The sequence below is a fragment of the Coenobita brevimanus genome, chromosome 103 (assembly GCF_032717465.1).
Source record: "Coenobita brevimanus isolate Jiangsu-jjx chromosome 103, ASM3271746v2, whole genome shotgun sequence".
NCBI classification, from domain to species: Eukaryota; Metazoa; Arthropoda; class Malacostraca; order Decapoda; family Coenobitidae; genus Coenobita; species Coenobita brevimanus.
Window position 1 is genome coordinate 14591783 of NC_137056.1, and position 27926 is coordinate 14619708.

The 27926-nt window shown below is 42.1% G+C and overlaps 1 protein-coding gene across 1 annotated transcript in view; it reads right to left on the reverse strand.

Moving 5' to 3' along the window:
- Positions 1-9016: 9016 nt before the first annotated feature.
- Positions 9017-27926, reverse strand: part of LOC145415628 (uncharacterized) — a 181227-nt gene continuing 162317 nt past the window's right edge. The window contains exons 42-45 of the mRNA XM_080284849.1: positions 13633-13881; positions 11695-11859; positions 10905-11066; positions 9017-9172 (exon numbers count right to left, since the gene is read on the reverse strand). Coding sequence (XP_080140975.1) covers positions 9017-9172; positions 10905-11066; positions 11695-11859; positions 13633-13881 — 732 coding nt within the window. The remainder of the gene's footprint in view (positions 9173-10904; positions 11067-11694; positions 11860-13632; positions 13882-27926) is intronic.

Consider the following 27926-nt stretch of genomic DNA (forward strand, 5'->3'; position numbering starts at 1 on the left):
GTACACTTAGGAAGAAAATGAGTGAAATGGCAAGTACAGTAGTCAATCACGAGAGTGTTATGGAAGAGTTCAAAAATGTCACAGAGACAATTAGGCAAATAAGCAGTCTTATAGACCAGAGCAGTGATATTGAGGAGAAGATAACACAGGTGAATGAAGCTGTGCAAAGCTACAAAAATGAGGTGGAAACCACGTATGCTGAAATGGTGAAAGTAAAGAAAGACTTAGAAACAAGGGTGGAGGAAAAAAGCATTAAACAGGAAGTGAAAAGAATAATCCAAAACAATCCAAAGTTAGTCAGAGATTCAGTAGATATAAACAAATCTATAGTAATCACTGGTATAGAAGAGGAAGAAGTAAAAAACAAGATCACAAGAGACAAAAAGGAGATGGCAAATGTAATGAGCTTACTGAAAGAAGTATCAGAGGAAATCTGTAGTAAAGACATAGAAGAACACAAGAGGTTAGGGAAATACGACAAAAGCGGGACAAGACCTCTAAAGGTGACTTTCCAGAGTGTAAACACTGTGGAAGAGATACTAAAAAATGCAAAGAATCTTATGGAAAAAGAGATCAAAAATGTATGGATAAAAAGATGCCTAACACAAGAGGAACTGGAATTACTGAAAGAGAAAAGGGAGGAAGCAAAAACAAAAAATGAGGGAAGAGGAGAAGAAGAAATTTTTTTACAAAGTAATAGGATTGCAGGTACGAAAGTGGTACACAAACAGGATGGAATAAAAAGGAGGAAGGTAGTAAAACCATGTCATGACAAGTATATAAACAAGATGATAAAGTTGATGTACTCAAATGTGGATGGAATGGTATCTAAATTACTAGAGATGAATGATTATGTCAGAGAAAATGAACCACAAATAATATGCCTAACTGAAACAAAATTAACACCAAGGATATCCAATGACATACTAAACTTAGAGGAATACAATATATGGAGAAGAGACAGAAATTTAAAAAAGGAGGAGGAATTATAATATTAACTAAGAAAAATCTAAAAGTCAATGAAATAAAACTAGATATACCATCACAAGTAGAACTGATTGCAGTAGAGATCAATACATCTGAAGGGAAAGTAATTGTAGCCAATTTGTACATGCCACCCAGATCAAACACATGGGAAAGAGATGAATATGAGGACCTGGCAGAGAGTACAATTCAGAGTTTAAGATCATTACTACATAAAATGGAAGAGAAATCGGAAAAAATTATACTAACTGGAGATTTTAATACAAATATAAATTGGAATACTCTAGATATAATTAGCCAAGAAAGCTGTTGGGACCAAAAGCTCCTGGATCTCGTGCAAGAGTTTTTCCTAATGCAACATGTGAGGGAAACCACCAGAAAAAGAGGACTCGATGTACCTTCAGTGCTAGATCTAATATTTACTAGGCAAGAAAATGATATTGACAGTTTAATATATCACCCTCCTCTCGGCAAAGCGATCATGCCGCACTAAATTATAACTTCAGGATAGCATATGACATAGTTAACAGCAATGAAAGTTACAAAAAGAGCCTAAACTATAAAAAGGGAAATTATCAAGACCTAAAGAAGTATGTCTTAGAAGTTGATTGGGAAAATGAGCTTAGAGGACAAGATTTAAATGCTGTATATAAAAAATTCTGTGAATTTTATGAAATAGGAGTCCAGAAGTACATCCCACAGCACAAAGAAGCAGATAAGAAAATACAGAAATGGTTCAATACAGAATGTAAAAAATCAAAAGAAAGAAGAGATTTGTTGTGGAATAGATACAGAAGACACAATAGTGAAAGGGCGTATAATAATTACAAACAGGCAAGAAACGATTATACAAGAATAAGGAGGGAAGCCCAAAAACAGTTTGTGGAGGATATAATAAATAAAAGTAGTGATCAACCAAAGCTGTTTTACAGCTACATCAGAAGCAAAACCAAAGTAAAAGATATAATACAATCCATTACGGACGAGGGAATCACTTATACACAAGAGAAGGATATTTTTGAAGCACTAAATAAGAATTTCCAATTAGTTTTTACAGAAGAAAAAAATTTTGAGAGGGACTATGTGGAACATGCATGTCCACACATACTACCAGATATACAAATATCAGAAAAAGTAATACAGGAGGAGTTAAGTAAATTAGACAGAGGAAAAGCAAGTGGTCCTGATGAAATTTCATGTTGGGTACTACGAGAATGTGCAAAGGAGTTAAGTAAACCATTATTTTTAATTTTCAAGAAATCCTTGAGTCAAGGTAAACTTCCTGATATTTGGAAAAAAGCAAATATTGTCCCCTTATTCAAGAAAGGAAATAGACAAAATCCACTCAACTACCGACCAGTATTACTGACCAGTGTTGTAAGCAAGGTATTAGAAAAGTCTATAAGAAAAGCTTGGGTAAATCATCTAGAAGAACACAATATGATAACAGAAAGACAGTTTGGTTTCAGAAAAGGAAAATCATGTGTTACTAATCTGTTGAGCTACTATGACAGAGTAACAAACACAATACAGGAAAGAGAAGGATGGGTGGACAGTATCTATTTAGATTTCAAGAAAGCTTTTGACACAGTACCACTCCAAAGACTTTTATGGAAACTGTACCATCAAGGAGGAATTCGAGGCAAACTGTTTTGTTGGACGCAAGATTTTCTCATAAGAAGAGAAATGAGAACAGTACTAAGAGGAAACTACTCATCATGGAAAGAAGTGACTAGTGGAGTACCACAGGGTTCAGTGCTGGCACCAATTATGTTTTTAGTGTATATAAATGATATAAACAGTAACACTGGAAATGAGAGCTATCTGAATATGTTTGCAGATGATGCAAAAATACAAAGGAGAATTACTAACACAGACTCTTGTAAAGAGGTACAAGAAGAATTAAATAAACTTCATGAATGGAGTAATACATAGCAAATGGAATTCAATGTGGACAAGTGTCATGTAATCAAGTTTGGTAAAAGTGGAAAAAGACCTGATTGGGATTATAAGTTAGGAAATAAAACCCTATACACATCAGAAAGGGAGAAGGACCTAGGTTTGATTATCAATAACAGACTCTCTCCGGCTGACCACATCAGCGAGAAGGTACGGAACATGTATACACTTCTTGCAAATATGAGAATAGCATTCACATACATAAATGAAGACATGCTAAGAAGGATAATAACATCATTCATTAGACCAACCCTGGAATATGCATCAGTAGTCTGGAGTCCTCATCTCAAAAAACACATAGACAAGATTGAAAGAGTTCAAAGGGCCGCTACAAGATGGATACCAAGCTTAAGGGACCTAAACTACGAAGAAAGACTAAATAAACTGAATCTACCAACACTACAGGAGAGAAGGAAAAGAGGTGACATGATAATGCTATATAAGTGCATATCAGGGAAGGAGAAAATAGACATAAATGATTACTTAACATATGGGGAAGCATCAGGAAGAGGACACTGCAAAAAACTGCATAAGAAGAGAGGTGATAAAGACGTAAGGAAATTCAGTTTCCCAAACAGAGCAATTGATCAATGGAATGCACTACCGAATGAAATAGTGTGTGCCAAAACAATTCACAAATTTAAGGATATGTACGATAAATATGATTTAAGACACGGGACAGCACGAGCTTGACTCATTCCTGTAAAGATACAATTAGGTAAGAACACACAGAGTTACAAGGAAAAGTTAGGATCTTAATGACTATGCAGCCCATACCGTGGAGATACTTCTTGTTTGCCTGGGAATGTATATCCGATTCCCGTTTATTGTAGTGTATTATTCTGCCGATGAATCCTTTAAACTTCTCTACTGTAGTGTTAACAACGTCCATGTTGAGTCAGTTCCATGTGGAGCAGATCTTGCACGTGAAAAGGTTTTCACGTAATTCTGCTGGTAATTTTTTTCATTTACAGCTTCCAACCATGGTTGTGTGCCGTGTCCGTGTTAAGAGTAAACAACTTTCTGTGTAATGATTGTGAAACCCATTCAGATTTTAAACACTTTAATGAGCTGCCCTCGTAGTCTACGAGTTTCTACTAAAAAAGTCCCACAGCCCTCAGGCGAACCTGATACCTTAGTCTCCTGAACTCTTTTTAAGTCGACGTATGTCTTTTACAAGCGACCAGGATTCCACAGCAACTCAGGAAGTGGCCGTGTTAAGGAGATATAGACTGTGAGAACAATCTCTTTATTCCTAGAGAGAGAGAGAGAGAGAGAGAGAGAGAGAGATTATAAAGGAGATAGAAAAAAAAAAAACAGGAGAGAAAGGGACAGATTAGGACGCAGGGTACTAGGATGGAGGAAGAACTAGCTTTTTTTTTGGGGGGGAGGGGGTAAGGACGCAAGGAGAGAAATTAAGAACGATATGAAAGCAGGGTTGTTCAGAGGAAGGGAAGTGAGTATCGAGGGTGTGAAGGGAGGTAAACATTCAAACATACAAGGAGAAAGAGAAAGAGAGAAATTAAGAGATATTTAGAGGGAAGGAACTGAGTCTGAAGTGTGAGAGGAACAGCAGAAAGAAAGTATGTAGGGGGAGAACGGGAAGAGGGATGAAAAGAAAAGAGGCGAGAGGAAGGGAGGAGGGAAGGAGAGTCTGGAGAGGAATGAAAAAAGACTGAGACCTCGGGAGAGAGGGAGGGAGGGAAGGAGGAGAAGGAAAAGAAGAAAAGGGCTTATAACTGGAGGGGAGGGGGTATGTAATGAAGGAAATGGTATTAGTATTGGTACAGGATTATGCAGGAAGTAAAGGAGTAAAAACGACATGAAATTGTGACGGATGCCATAACTAAGATAAGATTTTGACACAAGGAGGGAAGAGACAGCGTGTGTGAGGTAAAGAGAGAGAGAGAGCGGAGGTTAGGAATTGACCAGATAGCTAAAAAGGAAAGAGGAGGGAGAAAAAAGGTTACTGATGGGAAAACAAAGGATGAAGAGAGAGAGAGAGAGAGAGAGAGACCTAGAAAGGTAAGAACAATCAGGAGAAATACTGATAAAAAAAAAGTGAGTGAGAGAAGAAACTGAAGCAGAGAGGAAGAAAACACGCAGGTGATGAAATGGAGCAGTGTAATAGGAGTGACACAGGGACGGAAGCACACACACACACACACACACACACACACACACACACACACACACACACACACACACACACACTCACAAATATACACTTTCTGAATATTTGTCGACCTATCTGTCTGTGCCTGTCTGTGTACTGCCCCCCCCCCTCTCTCTCTCTCTCTCTCTCTCTCGATCCTTTGTCTCATCTTCAGTTTCCTTTCCCCTCCATCCCATTTCTTTATAGCTATCTGCTCAGTCCCTACCTTCCTCTCTTTCCTTTCCTTCGTCTCATTCTCCCTCCGTCACTCCCTCCTTACCTCACTCTTCTTTCTCCCTCCCTATGTCACAACTTTGTCTTACTTTTTTCATGTCACATGTGTTACCTTTTTTTCTCCATTACTCTCTCCGTATTTCTTTCCTTGTACTAAATCCATTTCCTTCACTGCTTTCTTCCCCCAGTAATAACTGCATGCTCTTTTTCTCTGTCCTCTCTCCGTCTCTCCATGTCGCCTGAAATCTTTCATTCCGCTCTTCCCATTGTCTTTGCCTCCCTCCCTCCCTCTCCCTCCCTTTGTTTTCCCTTCTTAACATCCCCCCCCCCCTCTTTCTTGCCCTAAAAATTTTGCTTATTTTCTTCCCACCCTTAATCTCTACTTTCTCTCTGCGAATTTCTCTAATTTCTCTGTTTCTCTCCCTCCCTTTTTACATGAATGTTACATTCGTTCTACGCAGTCTCAATGCTTTCGTCTTATCCTGATTAGTTCTTTCCCTGCGTCCTTGCCAGAATAACACACTTTCTTCCTCCTCCCTGTTACCTTCTCTCCTTTTCTAATTTTTCTCATTATCGTTCTCAGTAGTTCGTTCCGTAGCCATCTTTCCCACTTTCTCCTTTTGTTATCCCTATTTCCATGTTTGCTCCAATCCCATTTTCTCTCAGCTGTCTCCCCTTTTGTCTCTACTTGCCTGTCTCCCCGCCTCTTTATTCACATCTCCCTTTTCTCTTTCCCTTTGACACTGCCTGTATCTCATTTCTCCTCTCACTGTCTCCTCTTCTCACTCTCTTTTCTTAGCTCTCGTTGTCCTTGCCTCTCTCCTTATTTTCTTCGTAACTGTCCTCTCATTTCTCAATTTTCCACTCGCTCCCTCTCCGCCTGTCGCTCCCTGTCTTTTAACTCTCTCTCTCTCTCTCTCTCTCTCTCTCTCTCTCTCTCTCTCTCTCTCTCTCTCTCTCTCTCTCTCTCTGTAGTAAACCTTTTCCTAACTTGGTTTATAATATATACTCTTACTATTCCGTTATTAGTTGTTCGGACTACACGTAATTAGAGAGGTGCTTGAACAACAGAAACCCCTAGCTGGCTATGAGCGAGTGTATGGAGGGTACCGCGTGGAGCTATGGGGTCGGAGAGAAAGGTGGAGGGGGTTGGATGGGAGTGTGGGACTATGAGGAAGGGAGGAGGAGGGGATACCTCTCCATCGAGCAGTGTTACAAACACTTTAGTCCACGGAAAAGGAGACGAACTTATTCCGACATCTGTACCTGTTACTGCAATTTTCTGCTTCAGTTTAACGTCAATTGACATCAGACATCATAAAATATTATAGTCTTATGTATAAATAATTTGTTCATTTTATGTTAGTCCTTTCAGACAGTACGTAATTTCTACAACTTGATCTATCCAGAGTTACACAACAGGGGAGACTGGATTGAAGGGATCAGATAAAGCCTTCATTAACCACCTCAGTACTAGAGGTCACTCCAAGCAGCTTTGTCTCGTGATTGCCAAAGTATGTTGAAAAATACAATAGTTGTGGTTAATACCAGTGTTAATTTAGAAGCAAGCTACCTCAGTTTTTATATGCTGATATAAGTTTTGATTTCTGAAGGCATGCGGGAGGCCAGAGAAAAGTTTGAAAGGTAGAGGGATGAGTTGCAAACAAAGGGAGCAAAAGGATATACAGTAAAACAAATGTCATTACTCGTAGATGTGAGGGCAGTAATGTTGTTTAACAATGTGCATGGCCTTGTGCAGTGTATAAAATGGAGTTATAAAAAATCCTCTTCTGCATATAGTCTGTAAATGTTAAATGGGTTCACAGCAGATGTAGTAGTGTGGGAGGTCGACTGCAGGATAAAAGACTTAGTGTATTTCATGTACAGGTGTTTGGGTTGTTGACAACAATGTAATGTGTTGGGGGGGGGGGGACTGTTTGGATTGCGTGGGAGAGTTCTGGTACCTCAGAGAAAAGCTAAGGGCAGGAGCAGCAGCAACAATGAAATGCTCTATTACCAGAGTGACAAGTGGATGAAAAATGTTTAAAGAAATGCTGCCTCCCCCACTTATGAACGTCTAACTATTGCCAGACGCCTTAATCCCGTAAGAGGTGGTCACAAACAAATCGCCTCCATGTCGCTCTGTCCCCCGCCATTTGACTGCCCTCCCCCCAGTTCACACACCCCTTTCATATACCTCTCCACTCCATCCATCCATCTCAGCTTTGGCTTCCCCCTCCCTCCACTTCACTCACATACACTCTCCTCGTTAGTCTCTTGCTCTTCATCCTCTCCACATGGCCAAACCACTTCAATGTATTTCTCCTAACACTATCACATCTACACATCCGCACCACAATGCTCCTTCACATTTTCATTTGTCAGTCTGTCTCTTCATGTACCTCCACATGCTCCTCTCAAATAAAGCATTTCCACAGCTCTTACTGTTGACTTGTGTCCTTCCAACAATGTCTAAGTTTCACTTCCAACGTTAGAGTTGGTATCACAATACTATCATGCAGTGACTTTATAAACTTTCATGCTCACTTCCAGATTTCTATCACTGCTTTCAGGGAACCAGCCACCTTACTTCCTTGTTGTATCCTTTCAAGCAATTCATCCTCCAAACTTCCATCCTTACCATCACACTACCGAAGTGTTTCAATGCACTCATTTTCTATTTCCTCATTATCCAACCTGTACATTCAGTGGTTTCAATTTTCTCTAAGACCATAACTTAATTCTTCGCTACATTCACCTTTAGATTCCATTTCTTACTCTGTTTCAGAAACTCATTCACCAAGCATTGCACTTCTGCTGCATCTTCACTTGACAATACATATCACCTGCAAACAACAGTACAAGAAGTTTCCAAACGCTGCCCTCTTTCATTAGGGCCGCTCCAACATCCACTGCTCTACCTTGTATCTCTTTTATAACCCCACTCATGTAGGTATCGAACAACCATGCAGACATGACATGCCTGTTTCAATCCAAAATTCACATTTAAAAATTCACTCTGTTCACTATCTATATGCACTGCAGCCTTAGCACCCTCATTCATGCTCTTTACAGCAATGAACAACTCATTTACTCCATACATTCTTAGTATATTCCACAATCCTTGTCTGTCCACTGTCATATGCTTTCTGCAAATCCATGAAGGCCTCAACTTCTTTCCCCTCTCTAGAAACTTTTCCATTGATTTCCTAAGAACGAATATCTGATCTACATAACCTCATCCCTTCCTAAAGCCTCCTTGTTCTTCTCTAATTCCTCTTATTTCCCTGTCAATAAGTATCCTACCATATATTTTGCCCCTATTACACAAGGAAGATAAATGCCCGTATGATTACCACACATTTCATTTTCCCTTCCTTTTGTACAGGGCAATAATTATACAGTGCAGTCAAGTTTCGCACCTAATTGGTACAATTGCGTCGCGAAACTTAATATCGCGAAACTCGTGCCTATACTTAACATAATTACTTGGCAATTGGTTCTGGGGTCAGCCACCTCATTCAACCTTAGCTACTCAATAATGACAATACCTCTTCTGTAAATTACAAACAGTTAATCACTTATTATATTACTAAACAGTAATAATTAAGACTACTAACATAGGCACATAGGCTAAACTGCTTGATGAGGCTTGAAGATGAGTTCAGAGGTTGAGAGTGGTTGTTAGTTACCGTCTGCCCCCTCACTGCTCCCAGCCTCCACTGTTGATTCCCAAACACCACCACTTCCCGATGCCTCAACATCAAAGGCCTCAAAAAACAGTGGGAGCGCATCAAACTCACCAATGTCCTCGTCCATTGCACCGTCGTCCTCCCCAGGCTGCCGGGGCTCGCGATACTCGGTAAAATTGAGAGATTCCTTGCAGAGGAACTTTCCTTTGCGTGGCGAGATAAGCGAGTGCACTGTACCTGAATTTCATTCCCCCCAGGCCAGTCTGCACATATTTCATATCCATTCTATTATCATCTCTCCCCCATGCTTCATTTCACCACACACACTATCAATTCCTGGGGCTTTCCCCATTTTGACACTTCATTGCTTTTACTAGTACCATCCTACTGATCTTTTCCTCCCTTCTCACCACCCTCCTTCTCCCAGCCATTCCCCAGCGATACCATTACTTTCATTCTGTGTTAACACTTCCTTAAAGTGTTCTCTCCATCTGATCACTTTTTCTCCCTTCTCCACTATCGATCTACCATTTTTATCTTTCACGCCCTTCTGACATCTTTATCGCCCTGTCTAACTCTCTTCCTCTTTCCAGAACATTTTCTTACACTCCCTCCACTTTAAAAACTCCTTCCAAATTCCTCATCCACTCTTCTTTCTCTTACATATGAAGGTGCTCCTTTTTTTATGCTAAGAGTAATTTCCACCAAAAATGCCTGATAATTGTTATAATGTATGGCAATGCAACTTGCCAGTGAAAAGATACAAGCAGACAGTTTACCCAAGTAGACAAACATTTAAATAAGAATGCAGAGATGGTTAAGTAGAAAATCAGTGAATGACAGAACACTTAACTGTGTGAGAAGTACTTGAAATGTGGTATTTGAAAGGCAATGCAAACCTGTAAGTTATGATAGTCTAAACATGTTTAGAGTAAGTTTGGGGATGACTGGCTGAGAAGGATTGCAGTTATTAATGTGCAGAGAAGAGTGCCCAGAGGTAAACCATGGAAGACTCTGGATAAGAGGATGGAGATAGGAAATGGCTCCAAACAAGTGACACAGTCAGAGTTGCCATCAAATGAGAAGACAGACATGCTAGCACAGTTCATAGAATTTAAGTATACCCAAACATGGTTAAACTAGTACAATGCTCCACTACCTTCATGGCTGATTTTGGTAATCTACCAAAGATTAACACATCTGCAAAATGCGTTAAGTGAATGCAAACAAATGTACAGTATTTAGTAGTAACAACTTTATTTTCATTTGAACTATATTCTGTACAAAAACATAACAGTTGGCATATGTGATTCAAAACTTCTCGGGTACAGTCTGGACAACACACACACTGGATAAATATCATTTTTTAAAAAAATCTTTCAAAAATTTTAGCATGAACTAAGCTATACGGAAATAGAAATATATTTAAAACTTTATAAAGTCATTCTATATCTTATTTTCGGTATATTAAACTCTGTAAAAGTAATTTAACTGAAAAATTCTATATACAAGTATTATATACATATCATTAACAGGTAACAATCAACAAATTATCACAGTCTTCTGTAACTGGCTAAGTAAGGAGGAACTAGGCAAGATATTACCATTTAAATCATACCAATAATTTCATAAAATAACGTTGCTCAAAAATTTTGCTATTGTAATTTTTCTCTATCTTGTGCAAAGCACTAAGATTGACTCTGAATAACAATGGTGGTTTATAATAAGTTTCTAGTTAAACCTTCAGTTTGTCAGTTAATGTTTATGGCATTGGCACTAGCTCAAAATACCAGCCGTGAATAATCAAATCTCTAATGTGTTTGCAATTTCTTGTTAAGTCCTCCACATAGCCAGCCGAGTCACCACTAAGTTCAGTATACAGTAATTCTGGCAGGATCAACACCCTTGGTAATGACCCTGAAGGTCTGTATTCCTTGTCGCACCTTTGTGGTAATGTAAACAAATGCTTCTCCAGCAACACTTGCCACTGACACAGCCTCACCCTTGTGCAGGAGGGGCACTACCTGCTGCTTCCGGAATCCCTGCACAAGAAAAGAAAATCAGAGTCTGCATGTGGCTCCTGTGAGCATTAATTGTGTCAGTAACAACACTGTTCCTGTTCAAAAATTTTTTGGTAAGAAGGCATGGACCAGTTAAACTTATAAATTATGAAATGTGAACCTGCTCAATGCCGTTTGTGAATGGAGAGAGGTTTTCCCTATACACAAACAGGGGATGTTTTGAAGTATACCGCATCTCAGGATAGTGGGTAAATATTTACCTCTAAAAGGCAAAGCAGCTAAGTGCCAAAATGGTGTCTGTCCCTGTACCACAAGTTCTATATTGTTATTTCATCGTGAAAATATTTGTCATTGACCTATATTAAAAATCTACTTCTGACAAATCAATTATGTAATCAAACAATAACTTCCAACCAACAACCAACTAGTTTGTCCATTTTCACCTGGCAGAAATTTGTCCTTTTGCAGCTTATATCCAGGAGCTCAATACGACAATACTATGCCTGTACATTTGACAGCACTTCATGACCAGTTTCATATTTTTTACTGTGCTACCCTCTTCTTAAAACTCATTCATTATGGAGAGGGGGCATCTTTAGGCAAATCAAAGTCGATAGTGTAATTATGTACTCTAACACAACCAACGTACCTCGAAGGGATAATACTCAAGGATGAAGAGGGCATCAGTGGTTTGAGAAAGTAGAATGACGTAGCGGGCTGACCCGATGGCAAGGCTCGTCTGTCCCACCACACCAGGAGCATCCACAGATTCATAGTCGTTGAAATCACCCGTCTCCTCGTCATACAGGTACACCTAGTAAAATTGCAAAGTGAATATATCTCCATGTTTAACAATAACAAGTGAAAAGATTTTAGAAGAGAAATAGATTTAGAAATTTGCAAACTTTTGGTTAGGAGCAAAAACTTATGAATAAATGGAGGTAGTACATTGGTGTATACTTTCGACCCCCGAGAGGTGCTACCATGACAAACGTGGTTACAAGCTTGGTAAGAATCCACACAATCATTCACTCTTAGACAGGAAAGATTCAGCCACAAAGACAGTCACTTTGTCATAAATTCTTCTGCATGTCTGTAAACAGAATCAAACTTCAAGCTGAGACTCATACAGCTCATTAATTTCTTCTTCTCCCAACAACTCTTAGCTTCCAGTAACTGTTTGAAAGTAATTAGCTGGTTTTGACACTGTTTAGCTTCCACCCCACAAACATCAGCTTTATCATGGCCAACTCTAATACATGGATTCCTTAAAAGGATGCATACAGTAACATCATTTTTTATGTTGTGTTACGGAGAATGGGAGGGAAATAGAGTTTTAAGATCAACCCCAGTCTCTCTGGCTCAGAACCATCAACCGTAAACAAACAACTATCCCTGCAGGGCTGTCCTGTACAGTGGGGTTTGTGGGGCTTGGGGAGTGAAGGCAGCCACCTAGCTATAGTCCTGGAGGAAACGCCATCCATCACTCTCTTAAATAACACTGACACTCCAACACACCTACAAGGAGGACAGGCTAGACCTCTCCCTCGTGTCCTCCACTCTAGCACGTCACTCCACATCGGAGATTCACCCCACTTTAACCTCCGACCACCATGCCATCATCTGCACCATCCCAATTGCCCCGCTCCCCAGACCCCCTGGACACCCCCCCTCCCGGTGGAACACCAAGTGCGCAGATTGGAGTCTGTACACAAACACCCTAGACGGCCTCATCACCACCAATTCCTCGCAAGATCTAGACGAACATGCCGCCCAGATTATAAGTGCCATTCAAGCGGCAGCAGGAACTGCAATCCCCACCACCGTCCCCACAAAGTGCCACCACAAGAACCACTGGTACTACTGCCCTTGAGTCAAAGAACTCAATCGCCATCTTAATAGGGCTAAAAAGATCTACAGGGCCAACCCCACCCCCGAGGCACTCATATCTCCAGTCAGTCATCCGGCATTCCATTGCCGAGAAAAACACCATCAAGGAGCAGAAATGGCTGGAGTGGTGTCAATCACAGAGCCCATTCCAACCTTGGCTCCATCTGGAGGAAACTGAAAGCAGTCTCCAGCCCCCTCCCTGCCCGACCTCCAACTCATCCAAATTCCCGTGAAGAGGCAGAAAACCCGGCAAAGACCTTCGCCAGATGCACCCACCCCCCACTCAGCTCCCAAGTGATACCAGGCGCCGGCAGGAGAAACTCCACTAACACAGAGCCGAAGTGATCCACATCAGCCAGAACACCCCAGCCGAGTCTGATCGCCCCTTCACAGCACACTAGCTGGCCCAAGCAAAGAAAGTCGGCACTGACAGCCCCTGGCCTAGACGCAATTACTTAAAGCATGCTTTCACATGAGGGCCCAGTGGCTGAGAAGGCCCTTCTGGACCTCCCCAACCACTCCTGGACCTTAGGCCATTTGCCCTCACAGTGGAAGCATGCTGTAATACACCCCATCCCTAAACACAACAGCCCCAACTATCCCAGACCCATCTCACTCCTTAGGTGCCTCAGCAAAACAGCAGAGCGCATGGTGCTCAACCGCCTCCAATGGTGCTTGCCCCCCCCCCCCCACTCACTGCCATACTTATGCATACACCAGAGGCAAGGGGGCCACAGAATGTCTCGGCTCCTTTCTCTCTGAACTCCGAGGAAGCAAAGGACTCGCTGTCTTCACCGACCTCGAAAAAGCCTTTAAGCTTGCCTGCCCTGGGGTGATCCTGGCAACCCTGGCACACAGGGGTGTGAAGGGTTGCCGTCTCTGCTGGCTCGAGAACTTTTTTTGAGATTGTGAAGCCGCTGTCCCCTTCCAAGGATGCACTTCTGCTCTACACCAACATCAAAATGGCACTCCACAAGGCAGTATCCTCAGTCCAACTTTGTTTAACACCATTGTGGAGTGCCTCTTACACACTGATCCAGGCCCGGGAACCCGTCTACTTTGCTATGCCGATGACCTTGCCCTCATTGTCTACAAAGGCCCCTTCCATTCACGAGCACAGAGGGCTCTTTCCAAACTAGTCTCTGAATGCAGGGAACTAGGGCTCAAAATTAATGTCAACAAAACCAAAGCCCTTCCTCTAAGTATTGGGCCTCTCACTGACCACCTACAACTCTGGAACAAGCCCACTGAATGTGTGACATCCCACAAATACCTGGGGATAAAAATAGACTCCCACCTCTCATTCAGAGCTGAAGTCACATAACTCTGGGAGAAAACCAAAACATGCACCTCCGCACTCAAAGCCCTAGCAAGCAAAGGGGATTGTGCATCCTTCAGAGTCCTCCGTCTCTTTTATATACAGGTCATCAGATCAATTGTTGACTACTCTGCCCTGTCGTCCTCGCCACTGACATCGTCCAATCAAACAGACTGGAGGTCATTCAAAATGAAGCCCTAAGGATCATGACTGGCTCTCCACGGTGGACCAAACTATGCAACCTCCACCTGGAATGAGACAGAATCCCTCCACCTTCGCATCCAGGCAAGAGTGACTAGCCTAGCTGTCAAACTTGCTCGTACAGCCTCCTCCCTCCCTCTCCTCTCACGCATAAATGCTGTAACCGGCCTTCACCCTGACATCCCCTCCTGGAGCTGGATGCGTAGCGCAGCCCACACTATCCACGCCCTAAACTTCACCGCCATGTTGCAAGCTCCTGACTCCTGCCCCTCATTACCACCCCCAAGCCCCCTGGGACCTACCCTTATACAACCTCCTCCTCTGAGACTCACCAAACAAAGCACACCCCCCCACTCAGTTACTGAGCAAGGAGGGGCTACAACGCATTGCCTCCATCACCCCTCCCAACGCCGCCACTTACTACACGGAGGGCTCTGTTACAGACACACGAGCTGGGGCTGCCTTAGTGTGTGGCGACCATATTCACAGTTTCCGTGTCACAAATGGAGCCCCCACACTCTAAACTGAACTCGCTGCTATTGCAGCTGCTTTAAAAGATGCCCTCCACATCGCACCCTCCTCGACCATAGTCATTCATTCCGACTCCTCCACCGCAATCCATACCCTTAGACAATCAACACTCTCTGACAACCACACATTAACCACCAACATCCTTGCAACGGCCCAACAGATCAGAGATACAGGGGGATCCAACACCATACACTGGATCCCCAGCCACATTGGAATAACGGGGAATGAGAGGGCAGACGAAGCAGCAAAGCATGCGTCAGCTTGCCCCCACATTGATACAGACGTACCTCCCAGCCTCTCATGCTTAAAACAAACAAACAGTGAACAGCCAGACGCAACAGTAACGATCACGAGGTACAAGTTCAATTCTGTTCAACTGCAACCTGGTTTGCCCAGGCCACAAAATATGCCAGACTCATGCCGCCACTACCAAAAGATAACTACCTCCTCACCCACCTTCGCCGCCTCTGATTGGGGTTTGCTTGCCTAACTGACATCATCACTGACAACCCCCCTCCCACCGAATGCGAACACTGCGAGGCCTCCACCTCCCAACCACTCCTCCATTACCTGCTCCGCTGCCCTGCCACATCTCATCCTCGGGTCAACCCACCCTACCCTAACCCCGACATCCCGAGATCCCAAACTGATCCTATTCCCCTGTGCACGCTCCACAAGGCTGCCGCCAGCATCATCGCCACTACACCAACTCCCACCCTCCTAGAAGTGGCACAAATCGCTCCACCTCCTAAATAATCCCCCCTCCCAAAAAAAAGCCACTAGAAGAACCGCAGTGTGTTGCCGAGCCCTTTGAGGCACCTCGGTGCACGTGCCCTATCTTCCCTGTTACTATTCAAGCTTTCCCATGCTGACCGGGCCAATGGATGGCCCGGCCTGCACTATAGGTGCAGAAAACTTTAAACGAACGAACGAACGATGTACAGTGGACCGATGTTTCCTTGTGGCTGACAGGTCCTTGTAACAGCAAGGTGTAGGGAAATGAGGGGAATTTTGGTTCCTGGATGGATGCCACATCGAGTCTCTCCATCCAGTTAACAAGGGCACCATAGTAGACTTCACATCACCCTGTTATTTGGTTACTTGGTTACCACCCCCCATTGCAAATGGTTTCTGGTTACAGGATATCATTTGGCTTGTCACTCAGTGTAGAGCCACCTGGAGTGAAAAGAAGAGTAATAAAAAGTGACAGGAAGGAAAGGGAAAAGTACGAAGAAAGATAAGCTGACACAGATATACAGTAAAATGATATAGATGAAGGAAGTAAGCAGCTCTACTAGTATGAGGATGATTGTTATCACCACCCACCACCATCAGGAATATTTAAGATTATTTCCTGTTGCTCTAATTCAAGGCATAAACTCCCGAGGCTAAGCTGCATTGTCGTCTAAAAGATTGAAGTGCAGTAGGCAAACTCTTAGTAGTATTTCAAGATTTAAAAACCTCCATTTATCTTTAATCATATCCATGCACACAAGGTAAAGCTGCCACTAACTGGAGTACAGAAACTGAAGATGAGAAAAAAATGGAAATCACTATTTAAGCAGTAGGAAACTGACCACAGCGATCTGATTTGCTGAGTCCATGAACAAAGAAATAGGCAAAGTAACAAGAATTCTGATATTCTGTACCTGGAATGGGAAAAAAAAAAACTGCCCTTTTGTAGAAAGTAAAGGGGATTGAAGCAAATAAAAAAGAATGCCTACAGAATGCTTTGTGTAACATGCAGAGGAAAAATGAAAAGAATTATGAATGTTAAATTCTAAAAGTCTGTGAGGGACTGCAAGCTATGCAAGGTAAATAGGGAGGGAGTATGGAGTTCCTAATTTATGTACTGATACTGTAAAGAATTTGTAGTGTGGCACGAGTAAAATGGGTAGTTTTCACCATCGTCCATAACCTTTCGGACCTGAGCATGGTCAGCCCCGAACGAAAAGCAATTTTGGATTTCAGTCCCTCGGAATGTTTTTCGAGAGATTACTAACATGGGGACGTCTCCCTGTGTTGATGTGGTAGGGTTGGTAGTCCTGGGTGGCCAAGACATGGATGTTGTAAACCGTTCGGAAAAGACACCTCACCCAGCACCATCCGTATGTTGAGAATAATCAGAAATTAGAATGTGGTGAATGGCTTGAATGGAAAATTAACTCACTAGAACTCTTACTAATAATGTTCACGAGTAAAGAAATATATCTGAAGGCAGCAAAAATAAGGAATAAGAAACATGATTGGAATGAAGGCAAGCAGACTGTAACACCAGTTGAACTGCATGGTACTCCCAAAATGGATAGAAAGCTGTTGACACAGAGCTGAAGCTCCTGTTTCGTCAGACCTCTGAACTAGATTCTGACCATCCTACTTTGCTGAGCTTTTTCAGTGTTTCAGCAACGTAGAGCAGGCCAACATGCTCTTCCAAACAAGTTCCTCTAACGTAGAACAAGCACATTACACTACATTTACTATTCAGCCTTTTGTTTTTTATTTTTCTAATGGCATTTCAACACCAAGCCTCTGAGTCCCAGGGGACGGGGAGGGAGGACCATCCGGTGATGACAAAGCGAGATGCTTGGAACCACTGACTGGCTCATTCATTTCTGAAACATTCGCGGCCTTTCCTCTAACTTTCTCAATTGAACACCATCACTCCTCCTCAAACCTTCACCTTACTCTTCCTCAGACTCGACGGTCTGAACAAACTCTTCTTTATCTTTCTACTTTTTCTATACTCATTTTAAATCCAAATGCGGCTGTTGTGTATACATACCCAACAACATATCTTGCTCTCGTGTTCCTGAACCTGAATCCTCTAAATTCTCTTCTCTGGCTTCGGCTATCCTGTCATTCTCTGACTAAACAGATCTGTGCTGTTAACTTATCCCCTAGTCCTACTGACAATGAAAATTTCCTCTGAATATCTTGCTTCTAAGATGGAACACATCCTATCAATTTCTCCTTTCTCTTAATTCTCCATTCTAGGTGATTTCAATGTTTAACACCTTTGGCTCTTCTCCTTTCAATGAGCCACATGGTGAACATGCCAACATCTTTTCTATCCTTAATGGCCTATAGCAGCTTGTATATCACCCTACCCATATCCCTGACGACTCTGGAGTGAGTTTCAGCATAACTGACCTCTACATTACAAGTAATCCTTTTGTTTACACAATCTTTTCTCTACATTGGGCTCCTCTGATCACAACCTTATCACTTAACTTGCCCTGTCGCTTCAGTAAGGCCTGTCGACCTTCCCAAGAAGCAGGGGATGTGGCCCTTTCAAGCTGCTGTTAGGGAGGCCTGTAGGCAGTACTTTCATTTTTCCTGTACGAGTAAATAGCGAGAAAATCTAGCACCAAGCATAGAGAGGCTATGTGGTACTATGGCACAAAGAATGGAGGATAATTAAATTTGATGCAATATACAGAGTAGAATGAAATATTATTAGAAAATAAGAAGGAGAGTCACCAAGGAAATCAGCAAGTAACGAGGGGCAGGGTAATAATGAGAGGAGGGGAAATGCAGAGCGACGGTCACGAAGTATGAACGGGCAGTCGAGAAAAACGTGTCCGATAGTCAAGGGGCAGTTACAGCGAGAACAAAGTGGCGAGGGGTCACCGCTCATTAAGTGACCGTGAGTGAGGTGGATGCAACCCATGCAAAGACGAACAAGGACAATCTCCCATCGACGATTCGGATAAGTGGAGATGTCAGGACTCTAAAGTATCGTAAATAATAGCTAGTGGCCTAGATGTAATCTAGAAGGTTAAGTCAGTCATGGCTAGGGCCGGCAGGAAATATAGTGTGCACATTCCCCCTGAAGAATGTGTAGCCTGCACCTAGTGACGCCAGATAGGAACACACACACACGAGGCACCGAGGAGACCAGACGCACGCTGCCACTGCTCCATACACGGCCAACTTGGCCAGTGGCATTACCTAAATTAGTATCTTTATATGAGTCAAGCTCTGTACCAGGTTAGACTAAATGGTGTTCTAATAAAAAAAGTTTTAAGCAAGACTTGTTCAAACAGAAAAGAAAAATTAGAGTAAGAATGCGCACAGTCAGTTGATCGTTTGTTTAGTCTGCAACTGCCCCAGGGAATGTAAGTACTATATGTGCTTTTAGTACTGCAAAATGACCACATACTTTAGTAAAGCAAATTTGGAAAAGAAAAGGGATAAAGGTAGAAAGCAGGACGATTTCTACCAAGAACTGGTTGAAATGGAGACTCACAAACTGGTGGAACGAGTACACAGGCTAGAGATGGCTTTTCAAAATGAGATTGATGAAATTAAGAAACAGATGCACTTGCAAAAGGAAGAAATAGAAAAATTAGGAAAGGAAGTCAACAAGAAAGACACAACCATAGATGAGCTGACAGTAGAATTGGGTTCACTTAGGAAAAAAATTAGTGAAATGGCAAGTACAGTAGTCAACCACGAGAGTTTTACGGAAGAGTTCAAAAATTATACAGAGACAATTAGGCAAGTAAGCAGTTTGACAGATCAGAGCAGTGATATTGAGGAGATGATAACACAGGTGAATGAAGCTGTGCAAAGCTACAAAAAATTATGTGGCAACCACTTATGCTGAAATGGTGAAAGTAAAGAAAGACTTAGAAACAAGGGTGGAAGAAAAAAGCATTAAACAGGAAGTGAAAAGAATAATCCAAAACAATCCTAAGTTAGTCAGAGATTCAGCAGATATCAACAAATCTATAGTAATCACTGGTATAGAAGAGGAAGAAGTAAACAAGATCTCAAGAGACAAAAAGGAGATGGCAAATATAATGAGCATATTGAAAGAAGTATCAGAGGAAATCTGTAGTAAAGACATGGAGGAACACACAAAGTTAGGGAAATACGAGAGAAGCAAGTCAAGACCCCTAAAGGTAACCTTCCAGAGTGTAAACACAGTGGAGGAGACACTAAAAAATGCAAAGAATCTTATGGAAAAAGAGTTCAAAAATGTATGGATAAAAAGATGCCTAACACAAAAGGAACTGGAATTACTGAAAGAGAAGAGGGAGGAAGCAAAAACAAAAAATGAGGGAAGATCAGAGGAGGAGGAGAACACATTTTTTTTTTTACAAAGTAATAGGATTGCAGGTACGAAAGTGGTACATAAACAGGAAGGAATAAAAAGGAGGAAGATAGTAGAACCAAGTCATGACAAGTATATAAACAAGATGATTAAGTTGATGTACTCAAATGTGGATGGAATGGTATCTAAATTATTCGAGATGAATGACTATCAGAAAATGAACCACATATAATATGCCTAACAAACAAAATAACACCAAGGATATCAAATGACATGCTAAACTTAGAGGAATATAATATATGGAGAAGAGATAGGAACTTAAAAAAAGTAGGAGGACTTATAATATTAACTAAGATAATTCTAAAAGTCAAAGAAATAGAACTAGATATACCCTCATAAGTAGAACTGATTGCAGAAGAGATCAATACATCTGAAGGGAAATTAATTGTAGCCAATTTGTACCTGCCACCCAAGTCAAACACATGGGAAAGAGACGTATATGAGGACCTGGCAGAGAATACAATTCAGAGTTTAAGAGCATTACTACATAAAATGGAGGAGAAATCGGAAAGAATTATACTAAATGAAGATTTTAATACAAATATATATTGGAATACTCTAGATATAATAAAAAAGCTCCTGGATCTCGTGCAAGAGTTTTTCCTACCGCAACATGTAAGGGAAAGCACCAGAAAAAGAGGACTCTATGTACCCTCAGTGCTAGATCTCATATTTACTAGGCAAGAAAACTATATTGACAATTTAATATACCACCCTCCATTAGGCAAAAGCGACCATGCAGTACAAAATTGCAACTTCAGGATAGCATATGACAGTTAACAGCAATGAAAGTTACAAAAAGAGCCTAAACAATAAAAAGGGAAACTATCATGACCTAAAGAAGTACTTCTTAAAAACTGATTGGGGAAAGGAGCTTAGAGGACAAAATTTAAATGCTATATATAAAAAATTGTGAACTTTAAGAAATAGGAGTCCAGACGTACATCCCGCAGCACAAAGAAGCAGAAAAGAAAATAAATGGTTCAATACAGAATGTAAAAAATCAAAAGAAAAAAGATATTTGTTGTGGAATAGATACAGAAGACAATAGTGAAAGGGCATATAATTATTACAAACAGGCAAGAAACGATTATACAAGAATAAGGAAGGATGCCCAAAAACAGTTTGAGGAGTATATCATGAATAAAAGTAGTGATCAACCGAAGCTATTCTACAGCTACATCAGAAGCAAAACCAAAATAAAAGATAAAATACAATCCATTACGGATGAGGGAATCACCTATACACAAGAGAAGGATATTTGTGAAGCACTAAAGAAATTCTAATCAGTTTTTACAGAGGAAAAAAATTTTGAGGGATTATGTGGAAAATGCATGCCCACACATACTACCAGATATACAAACATTAGAAAAAGTAATACAGGAGGAGCTAAGTAAATTAGACCAAGGAAAAGCAAATGGTCCTGATGAAATTTCATGTTGGGTACTACGTGAATGTGCAAAGGAGTTAAGTAAACCATTATTTTTAATTTTCAAGAAATCCTTGAGTCAAGGTAAACTACCTGATATTTGGAAGAAAGCAAACAGTGTTCCCTTATTCAAGAAAGGGAATAGACAAAATCCACTCAACTACCGACCAGTATCCCTGACCAGTGTTGTAACAAGGTATTAGAAAAGCTTATAAGAAAAGCTTGGGTAAATCATCTAGAAGAACACAATAAGATAACAGAAAGACAGTTTGGTTTCAGAAAAGGAAAATCATGTGTAACTAATCTGTTGAGCTACTATGAAAGAGTAACAGACACATTACAGGAAAGAGAAGGATGGGTGGACAGTATCTATTTAGATTTCAAGAAAGCATTTGACACAGTACCACACCAAAGACTTTTATGGAAACTGTACCATCAAGGAGGAATTAGAGGCAAACTGTACTGTTGTATGCAAGTTTTTCGCATAAGAGAAATGAGAACAGTACTAAGGGGAAATTACGCATCATGGAAAGAAGTGACTAGTGGAGTACCACTGGGCTCAGTGCTGGCACCAATCATGTTTTTAGTGTATATAAATGATATAGACAGTAACTCTAAATATGTTTGCAGATGATGCAAAAATACAAAGGAGAAATACTAACACAGACTCTTATAAAGAGCTACAAGAAGAATTAAATAAACTTCATGAATGGCGTAATCCATGGCAAATGGAATTTAATTTGGACAAGTGTCATGTAACCAAGTTTGGTAAAAGTGGAAAAAGACCTGATTGGGATTATACGTTAGGAAATAAAACCTTATAAACATGAGAAAGAGAGAAGGACCTAGGTGTGATTATCAATAACAGACTATCTCCGGCTGACCACATCAGTGAGAAAGTACGGAACATGTATACACTGCTTGCAAATATGAGAACAGCATTCACATACATAAATGAAGACATGCTAAGAAAGATAACATCACCAACCCTGGAGTATGAATCAGTAGTCTGGAGTCCTCATCTCGATAATCACATAGGAGGAGGCCGTAGCACGGGCTTAACAGGGTGGTACTCCCGAGGGGAATGGGAATGCTGGTGATAAGGAGAGCTGAAGTTCCTGTTTCACTAGCTATCTAACCATCCCCCTTTGCTGACCTTTTCAGTGCGACAGTAACATTGAGAGTAGACCAGCATACTCTCCCAAACATTTCCTCTAACTATCCTATGGACTACACCACATGCACCTTACATTTCACACCACGTATCCCACTACATTACAGGGGTTGGAGCCAGCAAGGGCATGTGGCCAGAAAACTTTGCCCCCGCTACCTAGTGGCGGACTTCCGGGGGGAGGCATGATGGGGGTTCCGCCAGCATAGATCGTGGGTCCAGGGCGAGATGGGACTCATGCTTGTGCTAGAGGGTACAGGGCACTGTGGTTCCCAGGCTGCCGCTGCCACCCAATAGAGAGGGGCCCCAACCTGGGAGTAGCGCCCCAGGAGGCTGCCCTATCAGTGGGTGTATAATGGCGGGCTAGTTGCAGTGCCAAAGCGTGCTTGGAGGGTGTCCCTGCAGCTGTCCTGGCAGGGTGCCCCGAGGCCACTACCACAGCCACTGGTAAGCTGGTGGGTTAGGGGTCCCAGATCTATTGCCTGGACCTGGGACTGTGCAGTGAGTGGGGCCTGTGGTATGTCTATCCCCCTTTATTAATACTGAATATGACAAAACACAAGAAAAAGTTTCAAAGCAAGCTTGAGGACATTAAATCACCCAGGGGGATGAGGGTGGGTTCATGGAATGTGGGAAGTTTGAGGGGAAGAGTGGGGCAAGTGCCGCAAGTCGAGGCATTCAGTAGGAGGTGGGTGGATGTGGCGTGTTTGCAGGAAGTAAAGTACAGGGGTGGATCAACCAGAAAGACTGTTGGGAAGGACTGTTGCTATAAGTTGTTTTGGCAGGGGGGAACAGACGGATATGGATATGTTTGTGTGATAGTTGCGGAGAAATGGGTGGAATATGTTATGAATGTTATGACAGTAAGCGATAGAATATTGGTAGTGAAAATTCTGCTCGATTGAAGGATAGCTGCGATTATATCGGCATATGCTCCACAGGCAGGATTGGATGAAGCAGAGAAATATAGATTTTGGGATGATTTAATACATGTAGTGGGTGGTATGCAGAATGATGAGATAGTGGTTTTGGAAGGGGACTTAAATGGTCATGTAGGTGAAGCAGCACAAGATTATGAAGAAGTGCATGGGGGATGTGCATATGGTATAAGGAATGCAGAAGGGGAAAGGATACTCGTGTTTGGGGAGGCAACGGACATGATTGTATGCAACACATATTTTAGGAAGAGAGAGAGTAGGTTAATTACGTATGAGCCTGGGGGAAATAGCAGTCAGATAGATTATTTTCTGGTTAGGAGAGCTGATAGGAGGATAGTGAGGGATATTAAAGTTATAGGAAGTGAGGAGTGTGTGCAGCAGCACAAACTACCGATTTATGATATGGTGCTTAAAGAACGAGTGATCAAAAAGAGGACTTATGTACCTAGGAGGAAAATATGGAAGTTGAAAAACCAAGTACTAAGGGATGTCTTCTATAGTGAGTTGAGGAGAGTGGTGGCTGAACAGGGAGCTGTAGACAGAGGCGTTAATGAACAGTACAGATCACTCAAGAACAATCTCTCGAGAGTTACTGTTGTAACATGCAGTTGGACAAGAGGCCCACCAAGACAAAGTAACTTCGTGGTGAGATGAGGGTGTAGAAGCTGCAGTTCAGGAGAAAAGAAGGCTTTTCCAGAAATGGAAGAAGGGTGGTAGCAAAGAGGAATATTTGGCTGCCAAGCGCAGGGCTAGAAGAGAGGTATACAGGGCAAAGTCAGAGTCACAGAGACTTTTACTTAACCTAAATTATGAGGAAAGGAAAATTATGATATTTAGGGTGGCAGGTCAGGTGAAGAGGGATAATCGGGATATTATAGGTGAGCAGTGTGTGAAGAATGATGATGGAAGGGTAGTGGTGAACAGTGAAGATATTAACCAGAGATGTCCCATCGACGTATGGGTACATTGCAACATTTTGCATTTGCCAGTCCCGATGACGTACTGGTACGTTGTGCAATTGCAAGGTCCCTAATTTGCACAATTTTCAATTTTTGCGTGTGATTTTTCGTACGTATACACGGGACACCTTCCTCTATTCCTCAACAAGATGCCAAGCAGGGACAATGCCTTACACCACATAACCTCCCCCCCCCCCATTGTCTCAGCAATTCACCTGTTACCAGTGACCTGGCCAATAAAGACATTCAGGGCCAGAGTGATTCCCCAATCGATGACAATGTGGAGGACAAAGTTTACATAGCATTAGAGGAAGAAACAGTCAGAAATGATGATCAGGTAATGTGGCAAAAGAAGGTCAGGAATGGTGAAGAGTTAGTGAAACAATGCTTATAATGCCTATATTACCGTTTGAAAACCAATATACTCTCGTACTACATATAAATTCGTACCAAATAAATAAATAAATACCGTTTATGAGTGGTGTGGAATAGTTATCCTCTCATAGAACTCGTTTTCTTTGCAGCCAGCCTCACAGAAAACCCTGAAAGGTAAGGAGGTACTCCTACTTGTATCGAGTATTTTGAACCACAGGTGAGCGATTTCTCTATGAATTTGCGAAGTTTCTCACCAAAAGTGGAGGTTAAAAAAAAAAAAAAAAAAAAAAAAAAATGGTCGGGACTGGGGGGTGTTGGAGGTACGAAAGTGCTCGGGACGTGACGGGTTAAAGATGCATGGAGAGAAAATTATAGCCGGTTGCTGAATGAGGAGTTTGACTGGGACAGAGAAGGTTTGGAGCCAGCAGATCCAGTGTCTGGCCCTTGGCCTTTGATTGATGCTGCTACTGTGAGTGAGGCAATAGGCAGGATGAAGGTTGGGAAGGCAGCAGGTGTGTCTAGGTTGACTGCCAAAATGTTGAAGGCCTCAGGCGATATAGGGGTAAAGTTAGTCACTGACCTGGTAGATAGGATTATTTATGAATGTGTTGTCCCAGATAATTGGCTGAATAGTGTAATTGTAAATGTGTATAAAGGGAAGGGTGATGCTCTGGAAAGAGGAAATTATTGAGGTATAAAGCTTTTAGATCAGATAATGAAGGTAATGGAGAGAGTTTTAGATGGTATGATTAGAGAAAGAGTGAATACTGATGAGATGCAGTTTGGGTTTATGCCAGGTAGGGGGACCACTGATGCCATATTCATTGTTAGACAGCTTCAGGAAAATATATTGGTAGGAGAAGGGATCTTTATTTTGTTTTTGTTGATTTGGAAAAGGCCTTTAACAGAGTCCCTAGAGAGGTTGTGAAGTGGGCAATGAGAAAGCTTGGTTTGGAGGAGTGGCTGGTTAGGGTGGTTATGGCTATGTATGTGGGTGCTCACACCCAGGTAAGAGTGAATGGAGATTTGAGTGATGGATTTTCCGTAAATGTTGGTGTGCATCAGGGGTCAGTTTTGAGTCCCATGTTGTTTAACATGGTACTTAAAGCCCTTTCATATGACTTTAGAAAAGGACTCCCGTGGGAGTTGTTTTATGCTGATGATTTGGTGTCGACTGCAGAGAACGAAATGGAGGCGGAGGAAAGGTTTAGGAAGTGGAGAGATGGTATGGGGCACAAGGGCTTAAGGGTAAATTCAGATAAAACAAAAGTGATGATATCTAGGATTGGAGGCGGTACTGTCAAAGACGAGGGAGAGTGGCCATGTGCAGTTTGCCACAAGGGCATGGAAAGTAATTCCATCTTGTGCGGTGTTTGTGATAAATGGGTGCACAAGAGATGTAGTGGTATCAGAGGTAGACTGCGAGATCATTCTGATTTTATGTGCATGGCGTGTCTGGGAGAGTAGGTGGAGATTCTCAGACTTGAAAGAATTGAACTTGCTGGTTAATCTCTTGAGTGTGTGGGAGAGTTTTGTTGTTTGGGAGACATGTGTGCTGGAGGTGGGGCTGGAGCTAGCTCTGTGGATAGGGTGAGAAGTGGTTGGAAGAAGTTCAGGGAGCTCTTGCCTCTCCTGATATTGAGAGAACTCACCCTATGTGCTAAGGGGTCTTTGTATGCAACATGTGTTAGGAGTGTAATGCTGTATGGTAGTGAGACCTGGGCAGTGAAGGAGGAGGATATTCGCCGGCTCAGACGTACAGAAATGACAATGATTAGGTGGATGTGTAGTGCGTCCCTGCGTCCAAGGTCTGGGGGGGCTGGGTTCACGATGGAAGAGTTGAGAGGTAGGATGGGACTGGAGTGTATTGGTGTTGTGATAAGGAGAGGTAGATCGAGATGGTTTGGACATGTGGAGAGGATGGGTGGTGATAATTGGGTGAGGAAGGTGAGAAGTGTTAATATTGGGGGTGGGGTTACGAGGGATAGACCAAGAAAGACATGGGACGAGGTCACTAAGTGTGACTTCAGGTTAAGGAACTGAACAGAGAGGCTGCAATGGATCGTGCAGCATGGAGAGCCGCCATTAGGTGACCAAGGCCGATGCATGCATGCATTTTGGAGCTTTTAAATACGAAACGAAACAAGACTGAAAAAGTTCAAAGGGCTGCTACAAGATGGGTACCAAGTTTAAGGGATCTAAGCTACGAAGAAAGACTAAATAAACTGAATCTACCAACACTACAGGTGAGAAGGAAAAGAGGTGACATGATAATGCTATATAAATGCATATCAGGGAAGGAGAAAATAGACAAATGATTACTTAACCTATGGGGAAGCATAAGCAAGAGGACACTGCAAAAAACTGCATAAGAAGAGAGGTGATAAAGACGTAAGGAACTTTAGTTTCTCAAATAGAGCAATTTATCAGTGGAATGCACTACTGAATGAAATAGTGTGTGCCAAAACAATTCACAATTTTAAGGATATGTACGATAAATATGGTTAAGGCACGGGACAGTACGAGCTTGACTCATTCCTGTAAAGATACAATTAGGTAAGAATTAGGTAAGCACACACGCACACACACACGCACACACACACACACGCACGCACGCACACACACACGCACACACACACGCACACACACACACACACACGCACGCACACACACGCACACACGCACACACACACACACACACACACACACACACACACACAGAGGCTTCTAGAACATTTGACAACCGTATAATCCACACGACAGAAGCACTCTTATACGAGAGAGAAGCGAGAACAAGACAGGAGTTAGGAGGCTGGAGGAGAAAGCAGACAGAAGGAATGAGGAGACTGGAGAGGAGAGGGTGAGAAGGGGGGTGTAGTGAGAGTGCAAGAAGTTAGCTAGCACTAAACGCTCTTGTGTAATACACGAAGTGTTAATCTTGAGCTTTCCT